The following is an 18,069-nucleotide window of genomic DNA, read 5'->3' as shown; positions in this document are numbered from 1 at the left end:
CACACTGAATAATTATTTTTGTTTTCTCACTGTTACGTGTCTGGCATTTGGGGGGAACAGTGGCTGAGCCTAGCTTGTTGGGGCTTCCAGGGCCCAGACACCCTGACAATTCCATAACATTATCTCATGGTATTTAAATGCCTAAAGATTAGGGTGGAGGAGAGGGCTCAGTTGGTAAAGTGCTTGCTGTACAAGCAAAGAGGACCTGAGTTCTGATGCTCGGTACCCATGTGAAAAGCCAGGTGTGACCCCTGTAATTCTGCACTGAGGAGGCAGAGACAGGCAGTTCCCTGGGACTCACAACTGGGGAAGACACCCAAGATCTACCTCTCCCTCCTCGTGTGCGTGCGTGTGTGTGTGTGTGTGTGTGTGTGTGTACCCCACAAGTGCATGAACGTGTATGCAGAAACACAAAACCCTTTTTTCCCTGAAGATTACACCGGTTGAACCAGGTTCGGCTTTAACTATCCTAGATAACCCAGTTAAATATTGTGTGGATTATCACTGTATTTTACAGCCTCTGCTGTGGTTATAAGGTCAGGATTCCTCCCACAGGCTTCTGAAAGTGCCTTGAACATGGGTCTGCCTTGGCCAGCACTCTTCCTGAGCACCGTTCTCCTGAGTCTTTCATGCCAGGGGACTGACTGGGAATCCGACAGAAATTTTATTTCAGCCGCTGGTCCTCTGACAAATGGCTTAGTGCTTAACCTGAGCCATCCGCTGGGAACCCCGGGCTCTGATTCGGTGGCTGGTAGCAAGGCCATCTCCATCTGCCAGCAGCCGTTGCCGTCCCTCCTACCGCAGTATTTCCACAGTCTTCACGCCAGTCAGGTCACCCATTACAAAGTGCTCCTGTCATGGGCACAGCTTCTCCCAACAGGAAGCTCCAAGAATCCAGACCAGGAAGCAGTGCGGTGCTACCGACAGCTCCTGCAGTCCCTCAGGGATGCCCAGCTTCAGCCCATGGTGGTCCTGTGCCACCAGGCCCCACCCACCAGCGGCACCCTCCAGAGGGATGGGGACTTTGCTGACCTCTTTGCCGACTATGCTGCATTCGCCTTCCAGTCCTTCGGGGACCTTGTCGAGATCTGGTTCACCTTCAGTGACGTGGAGAAAGTGATCATGGGTCTTCCCCACCAGGGTTCCAAAGCCTCTGCTCTCCAAACCCTCAGCAGTGCCCACAGGAAAGCCTTCGAAGTGTACCACAGGAAGTACTCTTCTCAGGGTGAGTACACACGGACGTGGTGGCCCAGCAGTGGCCTTCACCACCTCCTCCGTTTGCTTCCGTGAGCAGGAACTGGTGTCCCTTCCTCCTGTGCGCTTCCAGGAGACCCCCAGATCTGAGCATTGCTAAGAATCCGTCCCCAAATGGACGCAGATGGAAATGCCCAGCATTTGTCTGAGATGTCTTTTCCTTTGAGATAAAGTCTCTTGTAGTCCAGGCTGGCTCACTATGAGGTCAGAAGGTAAGCTGGAACCTCCTAACCTCCTGACTTCACCTGAGTTCTGAGGTGACAGACATGCCACCACATCCAGTGTTATGCAGTGCTGGAGTTTGTGCATGCCAGGCAAGCCCTAACCACTAGGCCGTATCCTACGCTCATGTTAAACACCATATATATGGGTGTTTTGTCTGCATGTATGTCTGACACCATGTGCATGCCTGTGCCCTCAGATCCCCTGGAACTGGAGTTACAGAGGGTTTTGAGTTACCGTGTGGATGCTAGGAATCAAACCTGGGGCCTCCGGACGAGCAGCCAGTGCTCTTAACTGCTGAGCCTTCTCTGCAGCCCTTGAAAACTATCTTCTAGAACTCTTCCTCAGGGTCAAGTCCATGCAACTGTCTTTCTCTGGCCTTCCTTGAAGGGAAGGTTATAAAGTCAGGATTGCTGCCACATTCTTCTAACAGTTCTTGAACACAGAGCTGCCTTGGAGAGAAGAGTGCAGTCCTGAGTCTCTCCAAGGAGACTCGGCTGTGGTTCCCCTTTCAGACTCCACTCTTAGGAAAACAAGTGTATACTTTCTAGTTGGAGCTTATAGTGCATCAGGGGAGGCACAGGTAAATAGGCATCATGGGTAATGAGAAGCCTGTAATTTGTGAATGCACAGTGGAGGCTAAAACTAAAACCTCGTGCATGGGAGGCAAGTGCTCTACAACTTGTATTAGCTTACTTTTTACTATTAACAGATTATGGTGCAGTGACTATTGCTATGTATAAATTCTTGCCCACCCTCTGATAATTCCTTTTGATACAGCCTTCAAATTGAAATTAGCAAGGTGTGGTGGCACATGCCTGTAAATGTAGCATTGGAAAGACTGAGTGGGAAGATTGTAAGTTCAAAGTCAGCCTGGTGTGCACATCTCTGTGAGTTCAAGATCAGCCAGAGCTACATAGTCAGATCCCTATCCTCCTCCCAAAAAATAAGAAAAGAGATAAAAGATGAAACCAGTGTTTTAAAATAGCTGCATTCTTTAAGACCTCAAAGCATAGGGGCTGTTACACCCATTGCTACAATGTTGGTAAGAATGAAACCAGTGTTTAAAGTAGTTTTTCTAGTTAAAAGTTTAAAAACTAGCTGGGCGTTGGTGGTACAAGCCTTTAATCCCAGCACTCAGAAGGTAGAGGCCGATGGATCTCTGAGTTCCAGGGTCTACAGAGTGAGTTCCAGGACAGCTAGGGTTACACAGAGAAACCCTATCTTGAAAAGCAAACAAACAAAAAACCCCAAAAATGTAACTCAGCGATATGGTTGAGTGCTTGCATGCCAGAGTACTTACCGTGCATGCAGGAAGCCCTGGGTTCCATAAACTGGGCACAGTGACACATGCCTGTAACCCAAGCACTGAAGTTGAGACACCTGAGGTCATGACTCAGAAACTAATTAGTGAACCAATTAAAACAACATAAGTAAAATGAACCACAAGTGCTGAGAACGTAGTTAAGTCTGTAAAGCACTTACCTGGCTCCATTCCCAGCACAGCTTAACTCAGGAGGCGGGGGCAAGAGGAGTGAGAGCTGAAGGTCATCCTCAGTCACACAGCAAGTTCAAGGCCGACCTGGGCAAGAAACGGGATCTAAAATAAAAAGGAAAGAAGAAAAAGAAGAACTTTTCCACCCCAAGACAGGGTCTCACTATGTAGTTCTGGCTGTCCTTCAACTCACTGTATAGACCAGGCTAGCCTTGAACTCACAAAGATCCACCTGCCTCTGCCTTCCAAATGTTGGGATTAGAGCTGTGTGTCATACCTGGCCAGGAAAAGAAAATCCACTTAACAATAGGAAGCAGGAGCTGGTTGTAGTGATATGCCTGTGATCTCAGCACTCAGGAGGATTGTGTATTTGAGGCCAGCCTGGGACACCTAGTGAGACCCTATGTCCAGTCCTACCCCCAACACACACACAAAACAGGGGCTAAGGACTTGAGTAGGCATCTCTCCAATGAAGATGTGGAAAAGGAAAAACAGCAACACCACCACAAACCATTAGAGAAGTGCCCATCAAAACCGTGAGTGTCCACTTCACACCTAAGGACGGCTGTGAGGAGACATCGCTGAGGACCTGGAGGAACTGCAAGGCTGTGCATCACTGTGCAGAGTGTAAAAAGGCGCAGCTGCTGTGGCAGAAGAGTGAGCCCCCTCGGGTGCAAGTGCAGCAGATGCACACACAGCGCGTGGAAGCACTCCGGCTACCACTGGGAACACACACACACACACACACACACCGCTGCACACAACCCACAGAGCTGACGCTGGCAGCTCATGAGGAAGTTGTTCATTTTGGAAGGTCAAACATGGGCTGGGAACACACCATCCCACCCACGTGCGCTAATCACAAGTGTGGCAATCTAAAGGTTATAATGTGGCCCCATTGGGCCTGTCCCTGAATTACCGGACAGCTTTATCTTATCAGAATGAGGACTGCCTCCCAGAAACGGTCCCTACTCCAAGCTTTTCTTTTCTTTCTTTCTCTCTCTTTTTTTTTCTTTTTTTTTTTTTCTGTGACACAGGGTCTCACTATGTAGCCCTGGCTATCCTGGAGCTTACTTTGTAGACCAGGCTGGCCTCAAACTCAGTGATCTGCTGCCTCTGCCCCGCAAGTGCTGGATTAAAGGTGTGCACCACTATGCCCAGCTACCCTGAGCTTTTCAAAGTCTATGCATAGCAGAACAAGCTCCGGGGTCAGGGGTGCAGCTCAGGGGTATGGTACTTGTCCAGCTTGTGTAAGACACAACTGCTGTGGTTGGGAGTGCCTTCCTGCTTCAGAGACTGAATGCACGAGGAAGTATGTGATCCCACAGTTCAAGTCACAGAGCACCTCCTCTGTGTGGATCCAATTTTAAGCTTAATGTTGGAAGGAATCACATGTTATCAAGTCTTATGTGTGTATGCTCATATGTGTGCAAATGCATGTGTGAGCCCATGTATGTAGAGGCCAGAGGACAACCTCAGGCATCATTCCTCAAGACCTATTCACCACATTTTTTTTTAATTCTTATTTTGGCCCTGCGGTGGTGACACACGCCTTTAATCCCAGCTCTCAGGAGGCAGAGGCAGGTGGATCTCTAAGTTCGAGGCCAGCCTGGGCTACAGAGAAAGATCCAGGACAACCGGAGCTGTTACACAGAGAAACCCTGTCTCAAAAAACTTAAAAAACAAAAAAACTCATTTTGTTTATTACTAGTGTGTCTATGTGTTCTGTGTGTGCCACACACATGTATGAAGGTCAGAGGACAACATCTAGAAGTCAGTTATTTCCTTCCATATGGATTCTGGGATTGAACTCAGGACATCTATCCGTGCACAGCAAGCCCTTTTACATACTGAGCCATCTCGCCAGCCAAACACCTTGTGAGACAGGTCTCTCCCTGGCCTGGAACTCATGAAGTAGACATGCTGGCAGGCCAGCTGTGCACTACCACCTCTGTGCACTGCCACCTCTGTGCACTACTACCCCTGTGCACTACCACCTCTGTGCACTGCCACCTCTGTGCACTACTACCCCTGTGCACTACCACCTCTGTGCACTACTACCTCTGTGTACTACCACCCCTGTGCACTACTACCCCTGTGCACTACTACCTCTGTGCACTACCACCCCTGTGCACTACTACCTCTGTGCACTACCACCTCTGTGCACTACTACCTCTGTGTACTACCACCCCTGACTAATTTACATGGGTTCTGGTTCTTGAACTCAGGTCTTCATGAGGCAGTCACTTCAGCAACTGAGCCATGTTCCCAGCTCTAGTCCTTCACGTTTTCTTCTCACGGAGCGCACAATGTATGGGACGCACGTGCATGCCAGTTAGACAGTAAGGACTCTGACCCCTCCACAGTAGTGTTTCTCAGAGCCATCTAAGGACCACACCAATGGATAGCTTGTGTTAAAGTTCTTGTTCCCGGCTGCGGATGTAGCTAAGTCAGTCGAAGGCTTGCCTCGCATTCGGGAGGCCCCACCTTCAATCCTCAGCACTGCGTAAACCAGGCGTGCTGGTGCCTACCTATAATCCCAGCACTTGGAGGGGAAGGCAGAAGGATCAGAAGTTCAAGGTTATCCTTGTCCCCTTGGAGAGTTGGAGGCCAGCCTGGGCTACATGAAACCCTGCCACAAAAAAGGCATTGGGGGTAGGGGGTTAGTGGAGAGATGGCTCCTAATGGGCTAAGAGTGATTGCTGTTCTCCGAGGACCAGAGTTTGGTTCCAGCACCCACAGCAAGTGGTTCACAACCCCCTGTAACCCCAGCTCCAGGGGTTCCACACTTTCTTTGGACCTCTGCTGGCATCTGTATATGCATTGCATATACTCACATGGACATAGAAATATACACATACATAAAAACAACTCTATTTTTAAAAGGGTTTTTATGTCCTGGGCTGATCCATATCTTGACTTTTGACTCTAAATCTGAAGATGGGTCCTGACATAGCTTTCTTTTACTTTTTTTTTTTTCAAATTTATTTGATGAGTATGTGAATTGGGGTTTTTTTTGTGTGTGTGCACGTGCGCACTTAGTAAATAGGTTTAAAGTCCTTTTTTTTGTTTATTTTTGATTTTTTGGTTTGTTTTAGTTTGGTTTGGTTTCTCAAGACAGGGCTTCTCTGTGAAGCCCTGACTGTCCTGGAACTCACTCTGAAGTCTATGCTGGCCTCGAACTCAGAGATATCCACCTGTCTCTGCCTTGCAAGTGCTGGGATTAAAGGCGTGTGCCACCACCGCCCGGCGGCTTTCTTTTTCTTTTTCTTTTTTTTTTTTTTGTTTTTTTGTTTTTCGAGACAGGGTTTCTTTGTGTAGCTTTGTGCCTCTCCTGGAACTCACTTGGTAGCCCAGGCTGGCCTCGAACTCACAGAGATCCGTCTGGCTCTGCCTCCCAAGTGCTGGGATTAAAGGCGTGTGCCACCACCACCCGGCAGCTTTCTTTTTCTTAAACTTGTTCTATAGGCAGTTCTGGTGTAAGCGAAAGCTTGAGAATCATCACCATGCTTCGTAAGAGCTAAACAGAACTAGCTTCGTATTTCCTTTGTTTCCCCATCAAGGCGCAGGAGCTATAATGAGGAAAAGAACCCAGCAGTTTCCTGAGAGCACCAAAACTTTGGGTTTTGTTTTATGTTAGGTGGGAACTCTGGTCCCGATCAGCCAGAAATCCAGCTGGGATAGAGCCAGGATGACCTCAAGTTTCTGATCCTTCCTGCTTCTACTTCTCAAGTGCTGGGATCACAGGCATGCACCACCACACCTGATTTATGCTGTGCTGGATATCAATCCCTGAGCTTGGTGCAAGCTCTCTACCTACTGAGCTACATCCTCAGCCCAGAGCACCTTGCTTTTAACTAGAATTTAGAAAGGGGTTCTCTAAAGCGGGACACGGGAGTAGGGGGCCAGGTAAGCTCTGTTAAGGAATGAAAACGTTAAGGTACACTCACGACCCAGAACAGAGCTGAGACGCCGCTGCTGCTGTCCTGCCGTTCTGACCAAGGGTGATGGAACCAAACCACAAGCCATGCTTCTCTGCTGCTCGCTGCCTGCTCCGACAGCCCCAGAGAGAGGGTGTGACCCTTGCTCCATAGTTCTTTTTTTTTTTTTTTTTTTTTTTTTTAAGAGATTTATTTATTTTGTGTACAGTGTTCTGCCTGCATGCCAGAAGAGGGCGCCAGTTCTCATTACAGATGGTTGGGATCTACCATGTGGTTGCTGGGAATCGAACTCAGGACCTCTGTAAGAACAGCCAGTGCTCTTAACTGCTGAGCCATCTCTCCAGCCCGCTCCATAGTTCTTAAGAGATCATGTATCTTCAGAGAAGACCATGCTCATAAAGCCAAAAACAAAAAAATCAACAAAACAAGCGATGCATTCAGTTGGTCATTGGACCGAGTGGCAGAATCCCCAGAATAGTTCCCTTATCACCTTAGAATAATTCTTTTTATTCTGACTTTTCCAAGTGCTCTGTATGTAGGTCTTGATTCGGACAAAACAGTCTCTCTTTTTGGGGGGTGGTGAATTCTGAAAGATCAGAGAAACAGAACCAGCCACATCCAACCTCACCTCGCCAGTTCCTCAGCTGATCCTGTTTCCTCAAACTGGAATCCTCTGTGTCCTCATCCAAATGGATCTCTGCTGACCTGCTGCTAAAAGCCTAAAAGCTTAACAAACTTAGTTCCTGGTCCTCACACCTTATATACCATTCTGCTTCCTGCCATCACTTCCTGAGATTACAGGTGTGTGTAACCATGCTTGGCTGTTTCCAGAGTGGCTTTGAACTCACAGAGATCCAGATGGATCTCCAAAACAGTCTCTTAACCAGGCATGGTGACATACAAATTTAGTCCAAGCGCTCAGGAGGCAGAGACAGGCAGACCTCTGTGAGTTTAAGGGCAGCTGCTCTACAGACTCTGACTTCCGGGATAGCCAGGTTCACACAGTGAGACCCTGTCTCAAAAAAATGCGAATAAAAACCAAAATAGTCTCTTAGAAAGATGTTATGTTTTTTACAGTCTGTCAGTTGGCTAAATCAAGTCGTGGTAGTGATCTATCTCTTCAGAAGCTTAGCCCTCCCTCAGCTACTGCTCCCTCCTCTGTTTGGTTCCAGGAGGAAGACTCTCTGTGGTCCTGAAGGCTGAAGATATCCCCGAGCTGCTAGCCCCATCCTCGACTGCACTCACCAAGGTAGACTCGCATCTGGAAGGCACAGGGAGAATTGTGATTGTATGTATTTATTTTGAGATAAGGTCTCTGTAAGAAGAAAAGAGCACGAGGCCGCTCAAGGGCAGTGGGGCAGGTTTATTTCTGGGTCAACTAGAGAAGGGCTGTCATCAGAGCAGACGAGACTGACTTCTCTCACTGGCTAGGGTTTTTTTTTTTTTTTTTTTTTTTTTTTTTTTTTTTTTTTTTTTTTTTTTTTATCAGGGATGGGGAGGAGGGGTTGGTCAAAGGGCAGAGGCTGGGTTTGGCCAGGGTTGTTAATTGTTTATCTAGGACATACAGAAATGCTACTTGTGTTGACTTTATGATTTGGAATTAGGGGAATTGGAACTGTTAGTTACAGGAGGGGGCCAGGGGTGGTGGTGGGCCTTAGGCTGTAATGTAATCACAGAGAAGGGGTGCTATTTAGGCCTGAATGGGGGTGCCTCCAAGGTAAGATGGTCATGCATTCTCTCAGTCTCACTATGTAGGTCAGGAAGCCTCGAACTCACAGATCCACCTGCCTCTGCTTCCCAAGGTGCTGGTATTAAAGGTGTGCTCCACCATGCCTGGACAAATTGCGATTTCTTTAAAGTGAGGCTTTTGTTTCTTTTTATTACTATTATTTTTACATTTTTGAGATAGGGTCCTATGTATGTCAGACTAGTCTAGAACTCAGTCTATAGCAGAACTTCTGACCCTCCTGCCTCCACCTCCTGAGTGCTACAACCTGATTATAGGCATGCTGTCGGGAAGCTTGTGAGTGGGACTGCAAACCCTGCCCCGGTCTGACATCTCTATAAATTCTTCCAAACAGAATCCATTCTCAGATCTGTAGCTACCTTCAAAGGAAATAGACCTGGCTCTTGATTTGTTGTGTTTTAGCTCTTAACCAGAGTTCAGACAGGCAGGGTGTCTCATGCCTTTAATCCCAGCACTCAAGAGGCAGAAACAGGTGGATCTCTGTGAATTTGAGGCCAGCCTGGTCTACAGAGTGAGTTGCAGGCCAACCAGAGATAGTGAGACTCTGTCTCAAACAAAACAAAACAAATATACTTCTGGAACCCACATGGTCTACACATGCCCACACATGGAAAAAAAAACACATTAAGAGATAATTGAAAAAAATATACTTCTGGGGGTTGGAGAGATGACTCAGTGGTTAAAAGCACTGGCTGTTCTTCTGGAGGATCCAGGTTCAGTTCCCAGCACCCACATGGTGACTCACAACCATCTGTAACCTCCAGTTCCAGGAGAACCAAAGTCCTCTTCTGCCCTCCTTGGGTACTTGTACATGCTACACAGAAAATAAAAATAAATTAACCTTATAAACAAAATGCACTTCTTAGAGTACCGTCCTGATTTACATTCTCTGTGCTTTTTTAAATTGTAACTTGTTTTTTGTTTTGTTTTAGAACAAGGCTTCCCTAAATAGCCCAGGCTGACCTTGAACTCTTGAACTTCTGGCGAAACAGGGAGTCCAGAGTCAGAGAGAGGCACACAGTACCTTCCCCATTGGAAGGCCCTGGGGGTTTGCACTTTGTGGTGATATTTTATTTGTGCTCTAACAAATAAAACGTATCTGAGGATCAGAGGACAGAGCCAGCCACTAGATTAGACATCGAGGCCAGACAGTGGTGGCACACATCCTTAATCCTATCACTCAGGAGGCAAAGATCCACCTGGATCTCTGTGAGTTCAAGGCCACAATGGGAACAGAGTCAGGCTGGTAGCACTCACCTTTAATCCCTGCACTTGAGATCTCATGTCTTTGCTTGGGAAGAACACACGCCTTCAATCCCAGGAAGTGATGCAGGAAGCAGAAAGGCATATAACGCGTGAGGACCAGGAACTAGAGGTTTTTTTAGGCAGTTCAACTGAGACCCTCAGGGGTGAGGGCTCAGAGGCTTTCAGTCTGAGGATTTGTAGAAACAGGATCAGCTGAGGAGTTGGCAAGATGAGGTTGGCTGTGGCTTGTTCTGTTTCTCTGATCTTCCAGCTTTCACCCCAATATCTAGCTCTGTTTTTTTTTTTTTTTAATTAATAAGACCATTTAGCAATTTGTGTTATAGCACTTCCTGGAGGGAACCCGCACACTCTCCTGGGTTTACCCCCAAAGCTTTGTGCTGCATGCGTTGGGTCAGATACCAGTTCAAAGGCTGTTGCTAGACAAGCATTTTTAGAATCAGCCCTTTGGACTCTTGATAGCAATTATCACTCATCGTAAATTAATTTAGATGGCATCTAGTCAGCAAGAGACTGAAACTTATTGTGGCTGTTTTTCAAGTTTCTGAGCTGTCAGACCTGGACTCTAGTGCCCCCTGAGGATCACTTGATTAGGAAAGCATTGGGGAGCCAGTGAGGGCTTGGGGGTCAGGGCTATGAGACACTTAGCTCCCAGCTGGTGCCTGGCCTGTGAAACAAACAGCCAACCTGTGGGAGACAAGGGCTGTGATGAGCTCGTGAGATCCCAGCCAAGAGAGAAATGGAGTGGCCAGCCAGGCATGTGGAGTCGTCGTGTGTGTGTGTGTGTGTGTGTGTGTGTGTGTGTGTGTGTGTGTGTGTGTGTGTGTTAGTCCCACTACTTGGAAGGCAGATGCAGGCAGATCTCTAGGAGTTCAAGGCCAACCTAGGCTACATAATGAATTCTGGGCCAGCCAAAGACTGCACAGCAAACAACAACAACAAAACAAAAAAGACACACTCCTGGATTTTAGGTGGGTCCTGGAGATCAACTCACGGAGAGAACTTCCTGAACCAGCCCTTTCTCCAGCCCCTTCCTTTCTTTTATTTATTTATTTTTTATTTTTTTGGTTTTTTGAGACAGGGTTTCTCTGTGTAGCTTTGCGCCTTTCCTGGAACTCACTTGGTAGCCCAGGCTGACCTTGAACTCACAGAGATCCGTCTGACTCTGCCTCCAAGTGCTGGGATTAAAGGCGTGCACCACCACCGCCCGGCTCTTTTATTTTTTCATTTTTATTTTTCAAGACAGGGTTTCTCTGGGTAGCCCTGCCTGTCCAGAAACTTGCTGGGTAGACCAGGCTGGCCTCAAACTCAGATATCTGCCTGCTTCAGTCTCTCCAGAGTGCTAGGATTAAACCACCTGGCCTTCCTTTTTCCTTGCTTTTTAAAACATTCCTTACATTTTTGTTTAGTGTGTGTGGTGTGGTGTATGTGTGTGTGTATGTGTGTGTCTGTGTGTAGGCATTCACATGCTATGGCACTAATGTGGAGGTCAGAGGGAAATCTGGGAGGAGCCTCAGTTCTACCATCATGTGGGATCTGGGGAATGAACTCATGTCATCAGAGTTGATGGCAGACACCTATATCTGCTAGGCCTTCTCACTATTCTCTTCTTCCTCCTCCTCTTCCTCTTCAAGACAAGATTTTATGTTGCACAAGCTGGCCTTGAACTCGTGAGGTAGCCAAGGATGAGAGTGCTGGACAGACAGGCACCGCCATGGCCTGTTGATGTGGTGCTGCTGACAGACCCAGGGCCTTGCACACGCTCAGCAAGCATTCTGCCCACTGAGCTCCATGCTCAGAAAAGCTGGAGACCTTGGCTAGAGGATGGTTAGAGACATGGGTGGTCAGGACTGTGTAGCTTGTGTTTTCTGCTAGTAGAACTGGTCCAGCCAGACCCAAGAGGGTCCCCAGATTTCACAAAGGTCAAGGGGAGAGCTCCCTGGGGGAAGCTCCAGATTCCAATTCCCTCCCTAGTGCTCCCCCACTTGTTGGCACCCCACACCCGGCACACCCATTTTCACAGTTACTAGTTAACCACATACTCACGCTCCTGCCGTAGTCACATGCACACACAGCCCCAGCTTTCTCCTGGGGAATCCCCAGATTGGGTTAGTCACGGGCAGAATCACAGCACACTGCTGAGGAGGGCTTGTTCCTAATGGTGGAATTTCCTTGTTTCTAGGACTCAGTTGACTTCCTCTCTATTGATTTGACTTATGAATGTCAAAGTGTGGCGACTCTACCACAGAAGCTGAGTGAACTGCAGGTAATGTGAGAGCTTTGCCATCTTGATGGTGAGTGGCAGGTTCTGGACAACGCATTAGAAACTGACGCTTTGGCTAAGGCGTGGACTGAGCCTTCCATAAGTCTGACCTGCCCAGCCTCAGCTTCGGAGATTCCCACTTAAAGAGACCATCAGGATGTGGGTTTGCTGTGGGCTCTCCATGGGCTTGCTGTGGGCTCTCCATGGGCTCACTGTGGGCTCTCCATGGCCTCGCTGTGGGCTCTCCATGGGCTTGCTGTGGGCTCTCCATGGGCTCACCGTGGGCTCTCCATGGGCTCACCGTGGGCTCTCCATGGGCTCGCTGTGGCCTCTCCTTGGACTTGCTGTGGGCTCTTTGTGGGTTCACTGTGGGCTCGCTGTTCTCTCTCTGTGGGCTTGCTATGGGTTCCCTGTGGGCTTTCCTTGGGTTTGCTGTGCGGCTCAGTTGATAAACTGCTTGCCTAGCATGAGCACAGCCCTGAGTTCCATCCCCAGCACAGCATAAAACAAGTGTAGTAGTGCATGCTTGTAATCCCAGCACACAGGAGGTAGAGGCAGGAGGATCAGGAGTTCAGAGTCATTCTCAACTACACAGTGAGTTCAAGGCCAGCCTAGGCTACATGAAACCCCGCTTGAGCGAGAGGGGTGGAGGAGAGAGAACATCCGTACAAGCTGCCACGTGAAAAGGGTGTGTGCAGAGGCCACCAGACCCCAGCCACAATAAAACTGATTTAAAGTGAAGTCAGACACACCAGCCTGAAGATCATTTCCCTTTACACCGAAGATGCTGGGGGGAAACTGAGGAAGGACAGAAAGGTCATAAGAGCCAGAGCACCAACAAGGTTGCCGTGAGATTGTGTCTCCTGCTAACATCAGGAGACACAGCCATGACGTCTCACCACCACCACGACCGCCCAGATGTGAGCTGAGCAAGGACCACACCAACGAATGTGCAAAACTGGATGGAGGAAGCCCCGAAGCCTCAACTCCGCACAAAGAGCTACAGACAACAGTAGAGCTGGGAGGGGAGAGGGGTCCTCCCCCAGGGAGGGCTCACCATTGGTTGTCAGTGCCAGACGGTCAGCCCTGAAAACACACATACAGATAACAGTGTATGGACTCAACAGACTACATTTAGGAATATGTGTATGTAGATGTACCTACAAATACATATATGCAAGGCAATAAGAATCGACAAAAAAGGAGGCCCTGGATTTGAAGATGAGAAGGGTAGATTGGAGGGCTTGGGGGAAGAAAGGGAAGGAAGAAGTAATGTAAGTAAAATGACAATCTCAAAAGTAAATAAGAAGAATAGAAGGAAATCAGTCACACATGCTGAGATCCTCCACGGTGACAGTGGACTGACTTTTAAGAACAATTTCTGTGTGTATGTTTCTGTGTGAATGTATACATAGTTGTGTAAATGTATGTGCCCCCTGCTGGGAGGGAACGGTATTGCCTGTGTGCACAGAGGCTGGAAGAGGGCATCGCGTCCCTCAGAGCTGGAGTGATTGGGCGTTTGTGTGAGGCCTGCTGTTACACAGGATCCGAACTCCTGATTGTGAAGTCGGTCTCTTAGTCACAAGTCGTCTCTCTGGGTCTTTGACTTTTGGTTATAGAGAGTTGGAAACAAATCCCAAGTAGAAAGGACAGTGGAGCCATGGAAAGCTGGTTCTCCTAGCCAGCGTGTTTGGCTGTTGGCATCACTTCTCCTTTCCAAAGTGTGTCATAAACCTGGATGGAAGCCAGGGCTTTACACATTCTAGACAACCACTCTGCCAACCAAAGACATTCTCAGCCTCACAAACCAGGATATTTTTTTTAGCAAACCACAGATGCTCATGAACATGGTGATGTGGTATCTTGGTTAAACTTTTTAGATAGTGCAGGCTCCTGACACAAGCGGAAACTTTGCTCTCGACCCTCATATTGGGGCTGGCTTATGAGGTGCACCATCTAAAATGAACTGGTGTGGGTATCGCTTCATTTTGGAAGGGTTGGTGGCCAATGGTCACTGAATAGTGAGTATCTTTCTTCCTCAGAGTCCGAGTCACTGTCCTCAATAAATGGGATGGCTGGAGGTCATTTCTAAAAGGTGAACATGTAGCATCTCACCTGTTTCTGTTACTAAAGACACACTTGTTTGTCTTTATCTTTTCTAGAACATTGAGCCCAGAATGAAAGTTTTCATTTATACCCTAAAACTTCAGGACTGCCCATCCACAGGGAAGAGCCCCTCCTCACTGCTCTTCAGCCTGATTGAAGGTGAGTGGACCAGCATGTGACTGATGTTGAGTGACATTAGGTACACTGGCTTGTTGGGTAGCAATATTGAAATCGGGACTTCTCATGAGGGAGGGGGCCTAGGAAAATGGCCTAGGAAAATCTATAGAATGAGCCTAAAGTCCCCTCTCTGCCTAAAGTCCCCCTCTCTGCCTTCCCTGGCAATGAGCTCCTCCTGTCCGGAGACACTGAGAGGTTCTGTACAGATGCCAAGGATACCCAATATGGACAGGAAAACCTTCAGGCCTTTGATGGAAACTGTCAGCATGGAAACATACCCTGTTCTGGGTAGCCCCAGTGGCACCTAAGATGCTAAAAATGTCTAGATGTAGGACCTGCTGTTCTAGAACTCACTATGTAGCCCAGCTAGGCCTTGAACTGAAGGGTATGTATGCGTGCGTGCGTGTGTGTGTGTGTGTGTGTGTGTGTGTGTGTGTGTGTGTGTGCATATGTGTACATATTGGTGAAGGTTCCTGAGGAGGACAGAAGAGGAGGGTGTTGGATGCCCTGGAAATGGAGTTACAAGCAGTTGTGAGCCACTTGCAGAGGGTGCTGGGACCTGAACTCAGGTCTTCTAGAAGGGCAGTCTGCTCCTTAACCAGTCATCTTTCCTACCCGAGCCCAGCTTTTTGTGTAGTTCTGGAGGTTGAGCTTAGGCCCTTGTGTTTACCCAGAAGGCACCTTACCAGTTAACTCCCCAGCCTTCTTTTTCAAAAATTTCCCTGCCAGGCAGTGGTGGCACACACTTTTAATCCCAGCACTCAGGAGGCAGACGCAGGCAGATCTCTGTAAGTTCAAGGCCAGCCTGGTCTACAAAGCGAGTTCCCAGGACAGCCAGGGTTACAAAGAGAAACCCTGTCTCATAAAACAAAAACAAAAGACCAAAAGGGTGGGGGAATACATTACTACTCCAGATTGCCCTGAGATCTCCTGTGTCCAAGACTCCGGAGTGGTTCCAGCTCTCTTCTGATGTGTCTACGTGATTGGTATTCACCCTGAAATGTGAGGACCAACATTCTAGTGTTTAAGCAGGCCAGACACATCCATGGCATTTTCAGAAGGGCTTAGAGTCATCGCTTGTGGTGTGGGTGGGTTTTAGAGTGAGGCAAACTGCTGATTGCATGTGTGTGCTTGAGCCCCCCACACAGTCAACGAGCTGCTTTTCTTACAGCCATCAATAAAGACCAAGTACAGACTGTTGGGTTCGACATCAGTGCATTCCTGAGCTGTCCATCCAGTTCTGAGGAGAGGTAATGTTGGCTTGCACAATTAACTCTAAGTAACCGGTAGTATGGGCTCTGCTGTTGTTTACGTGGCCAGTCACTGGGGACCATTGTGCTTGTCTCTCTTGGGTTTTTTTGTTGTTTGTTTGTTTGATGTGTGTGTGCACATGTGCGCACACGCATATGAAAGCCTGAGTGTGTGTGTATGTACACCACCTGCCTAAGTAAACCTGCAGAGATCAGAATAGTTTGTTAGTTCCCATGGAACTGGATTTCTCGTGTGAGTGCTGGGAACTAAACCCAGGCCTTCTGCAGCAGCAATAAACGGTCTTAAATGCTGAGCCCCCTCTCAGGCCTGTCTTTGCTTCTTGGAGCAGCAAATAGGTTCTAGTCATTTAACAGCTGAGAGATGGACGCTCAGAGGGAAGGCTGGAGAAGCAGTTCCTCATTGAGATGGACCTGGGCCCAACACAGTCTGGCTTCCTCACTGTCGCATTTTCCTAGGTCTACATATTTAGCAGAGCTGAGATTTAAGATACTGTCTATATGTGGCAGAGAAAGGGAGTTCTTGGGCCAGCTAGATGGTTCAGTAGGTAAAGGCACCTGCAGCTAAGCCTGATGACCTGAGTTCGGTCCCTCAGGCTCACATGTTGGAAGGAGACAACTGACACCCACAAATTGTCTTCTTACCTCCACACACACGTCATGGGCACACCCCCACACACAGAGTCCCTAGATAAATAAATAGATAAGATGGCTGGGTGGTTGTTGACTCCGAGGGGTGAAGACATCTGCCTTGTGTCCTAGTTGTTTCTGTTGCTAGTGATAAAACACTGACCAAACCAACTCAGGGAGGAAAGAGCTGATTTCATCACAGTCCATCATGGAGGGAGTCAGGGCGGGAACTCAAGGCAGGAGTTGAAGCAGAGGCTGTGGGGAACGCTGCTTGCTTGTTTGCTTTTCCTGGCTTGTTTAGCCCTCTTTCTTTGTTAAAGGTTTATTATTTTACTAATTTATTTTATACATTTGGGTGTGTTGTCTGCATGTATGCACACCAGAAGAGGGCACTGTATTCCTTGGAACTACAGATATAGACTTTGATGAGCCAGCATGTGGATGCTAGGAATTGAACTTAGGACCTCTGGGAAAGCAGCCAGTGTTCTCAACCTCTGAGCCATCTTACCTCTCCAGCTCCCAGCCTGCTTTCTTGTACAACTCAGGGCCACCTGCCCAGGGGTCATACTACCTACGCACAGTGGCCTGGGCTCTCCACATCCATCATTAAATCAAGAAAATGCCTACAGACTTGTGTATAGACCAGTCTGACCTAAGCGTTTTCTCAGTCAAGATTTCCTCTTCTCAGATGACCCTAGCTTGGTGTCAAGTTGACAAAAAACTAAACAGGTCACCATGCCTGCCTGGGGACCCTAGTTCCATCCCCAGGTCCCCCATGTCAAGGCAGAGGAAGACAATGGACTCCATGAAGTTGTCCATATACAACAACCACCGTAACAGATAGTGAAACTTAAAAAGGAAATAAACATAGTAATGTTTTTAAAGGGAAGGAAGAAGAGAAAGCAGTTCAGATGTAGATCTGAGCAGCCCACAGAAGCTTCGGGAAGTAAGTTCCTGACCACAGGTCTTCAGTGTGAGATGTGGAACACCTTCCCCGAAGCACAGCACTGACAGGAAGCCAGTGTAGAGCAGAGTCATGCTCCAAAGAGTCCTTACTTTAAAAAGTTAGAAGAGCAGTTTGGGCTGGAGAGGTCGTTCAGTCTGCAAAGAGCCTTCTCTGTAAGCACGGGGCCTGAGCACCCACAGAACAGGTATAAAAAGCCAAGAATGGTGGTACATACTTGTCACCCCAGCGCTGGAGTCAGAGGTGGCCCTCCTCCTCCTGGTCCTTCTCTTCCTCCTCTTCCTCATTCTGCCCCTCCCTCCCTCTTTCCCTCCCTCCTTCCCTCCCTCCCTCCCTCCCTCCCTCCCTTTCCTCCCTCCCTCCCTCCCTCCCTTCCTTCTTTCCTTCCTCCCTCCCTCCCTCCCTCCCTCCCTCCCTCCCTCCCTCCCTCCTTTCCTCCCTCCCTCCCTCCCTCCCTCCTTCCCCTCCTTCCCTCCCTCCCCTCCCTCCCTCCCTCCTTCCCTCCTTCCCTCCCTCCCTCCCTCCCTCCCTTCCTTCTTTCCTTCCTCCCTCCCTCCCTCCCTCCCTCACTCCCTCTCTCCCTTCCTTCCTTCCTTCTTTCCTTCCTTTTTTCTCCTTCTTTCTTCTTCTTCTTAAGGTCTCACTGTGTAATCATGGCTGGCCTGGAACTCACTCTGTAGCCCAGGCTGGCCTCACATTCACAGAGATCTGCCTGCCTCTGCCTCCTGAGTGCTGAGAT

The 18,069-nt window shown here is 48.4% G+C and overlaps 1 protein-coding gene across 1 annotated transcript in view; it reads left to right on the top strand.

Annotated features, from left to right (window-relative positions):
• Positions 1-576: 576 nt before the first annotated feature.
• Positions 577-18,069, top strand: part of Lct (lactase) — a 43,019-nt gene continuing 25,526 nt past the window's right edge. Inside the window, exons 1-5 of the mRNA XM_052736690.1 lie at positions 577-1,225; positions 8,085-8,200; positions 12,105-12,188; positions 14,348-14,450; positions 15,640-15,718. Coding sequence (XP_052592650.1) covers positions 577-1,225; positions 8,085-8,200; positions 12,105-12,188; positions 14,348-14,450; positions 15,640-15,718 — 1,031 coding nt within the window. The remainder of the gene's footprint in view (positions 1,226-8,084; positions 8,201-12,104; positions 12,189-14,347; positions 14,451-15,639; positions 15,719-18,069) is intronic.

Source organism: Peromyscus californicus, unplaced genomic scaffold (genome assembly GCF_007827085.1).
Source record: "Peromyscus californicus insignis strain IS unplaced genomic scaffold, ASM782708v3 Scaffold_14__1_contigs__length_90479793_seg_2, whole genome shotgun sequence".
Classification (NCBI taxonomy): domain Eukaryota; kingdom Metazoa; phylum Chordata; class Mammalia; order Rodentia; family Cricetidae; genus Peromyscus; species Peromyscus californicus.
This window is presented reverse-complemented; position numbering and strand designations above follow the sequence as displayed.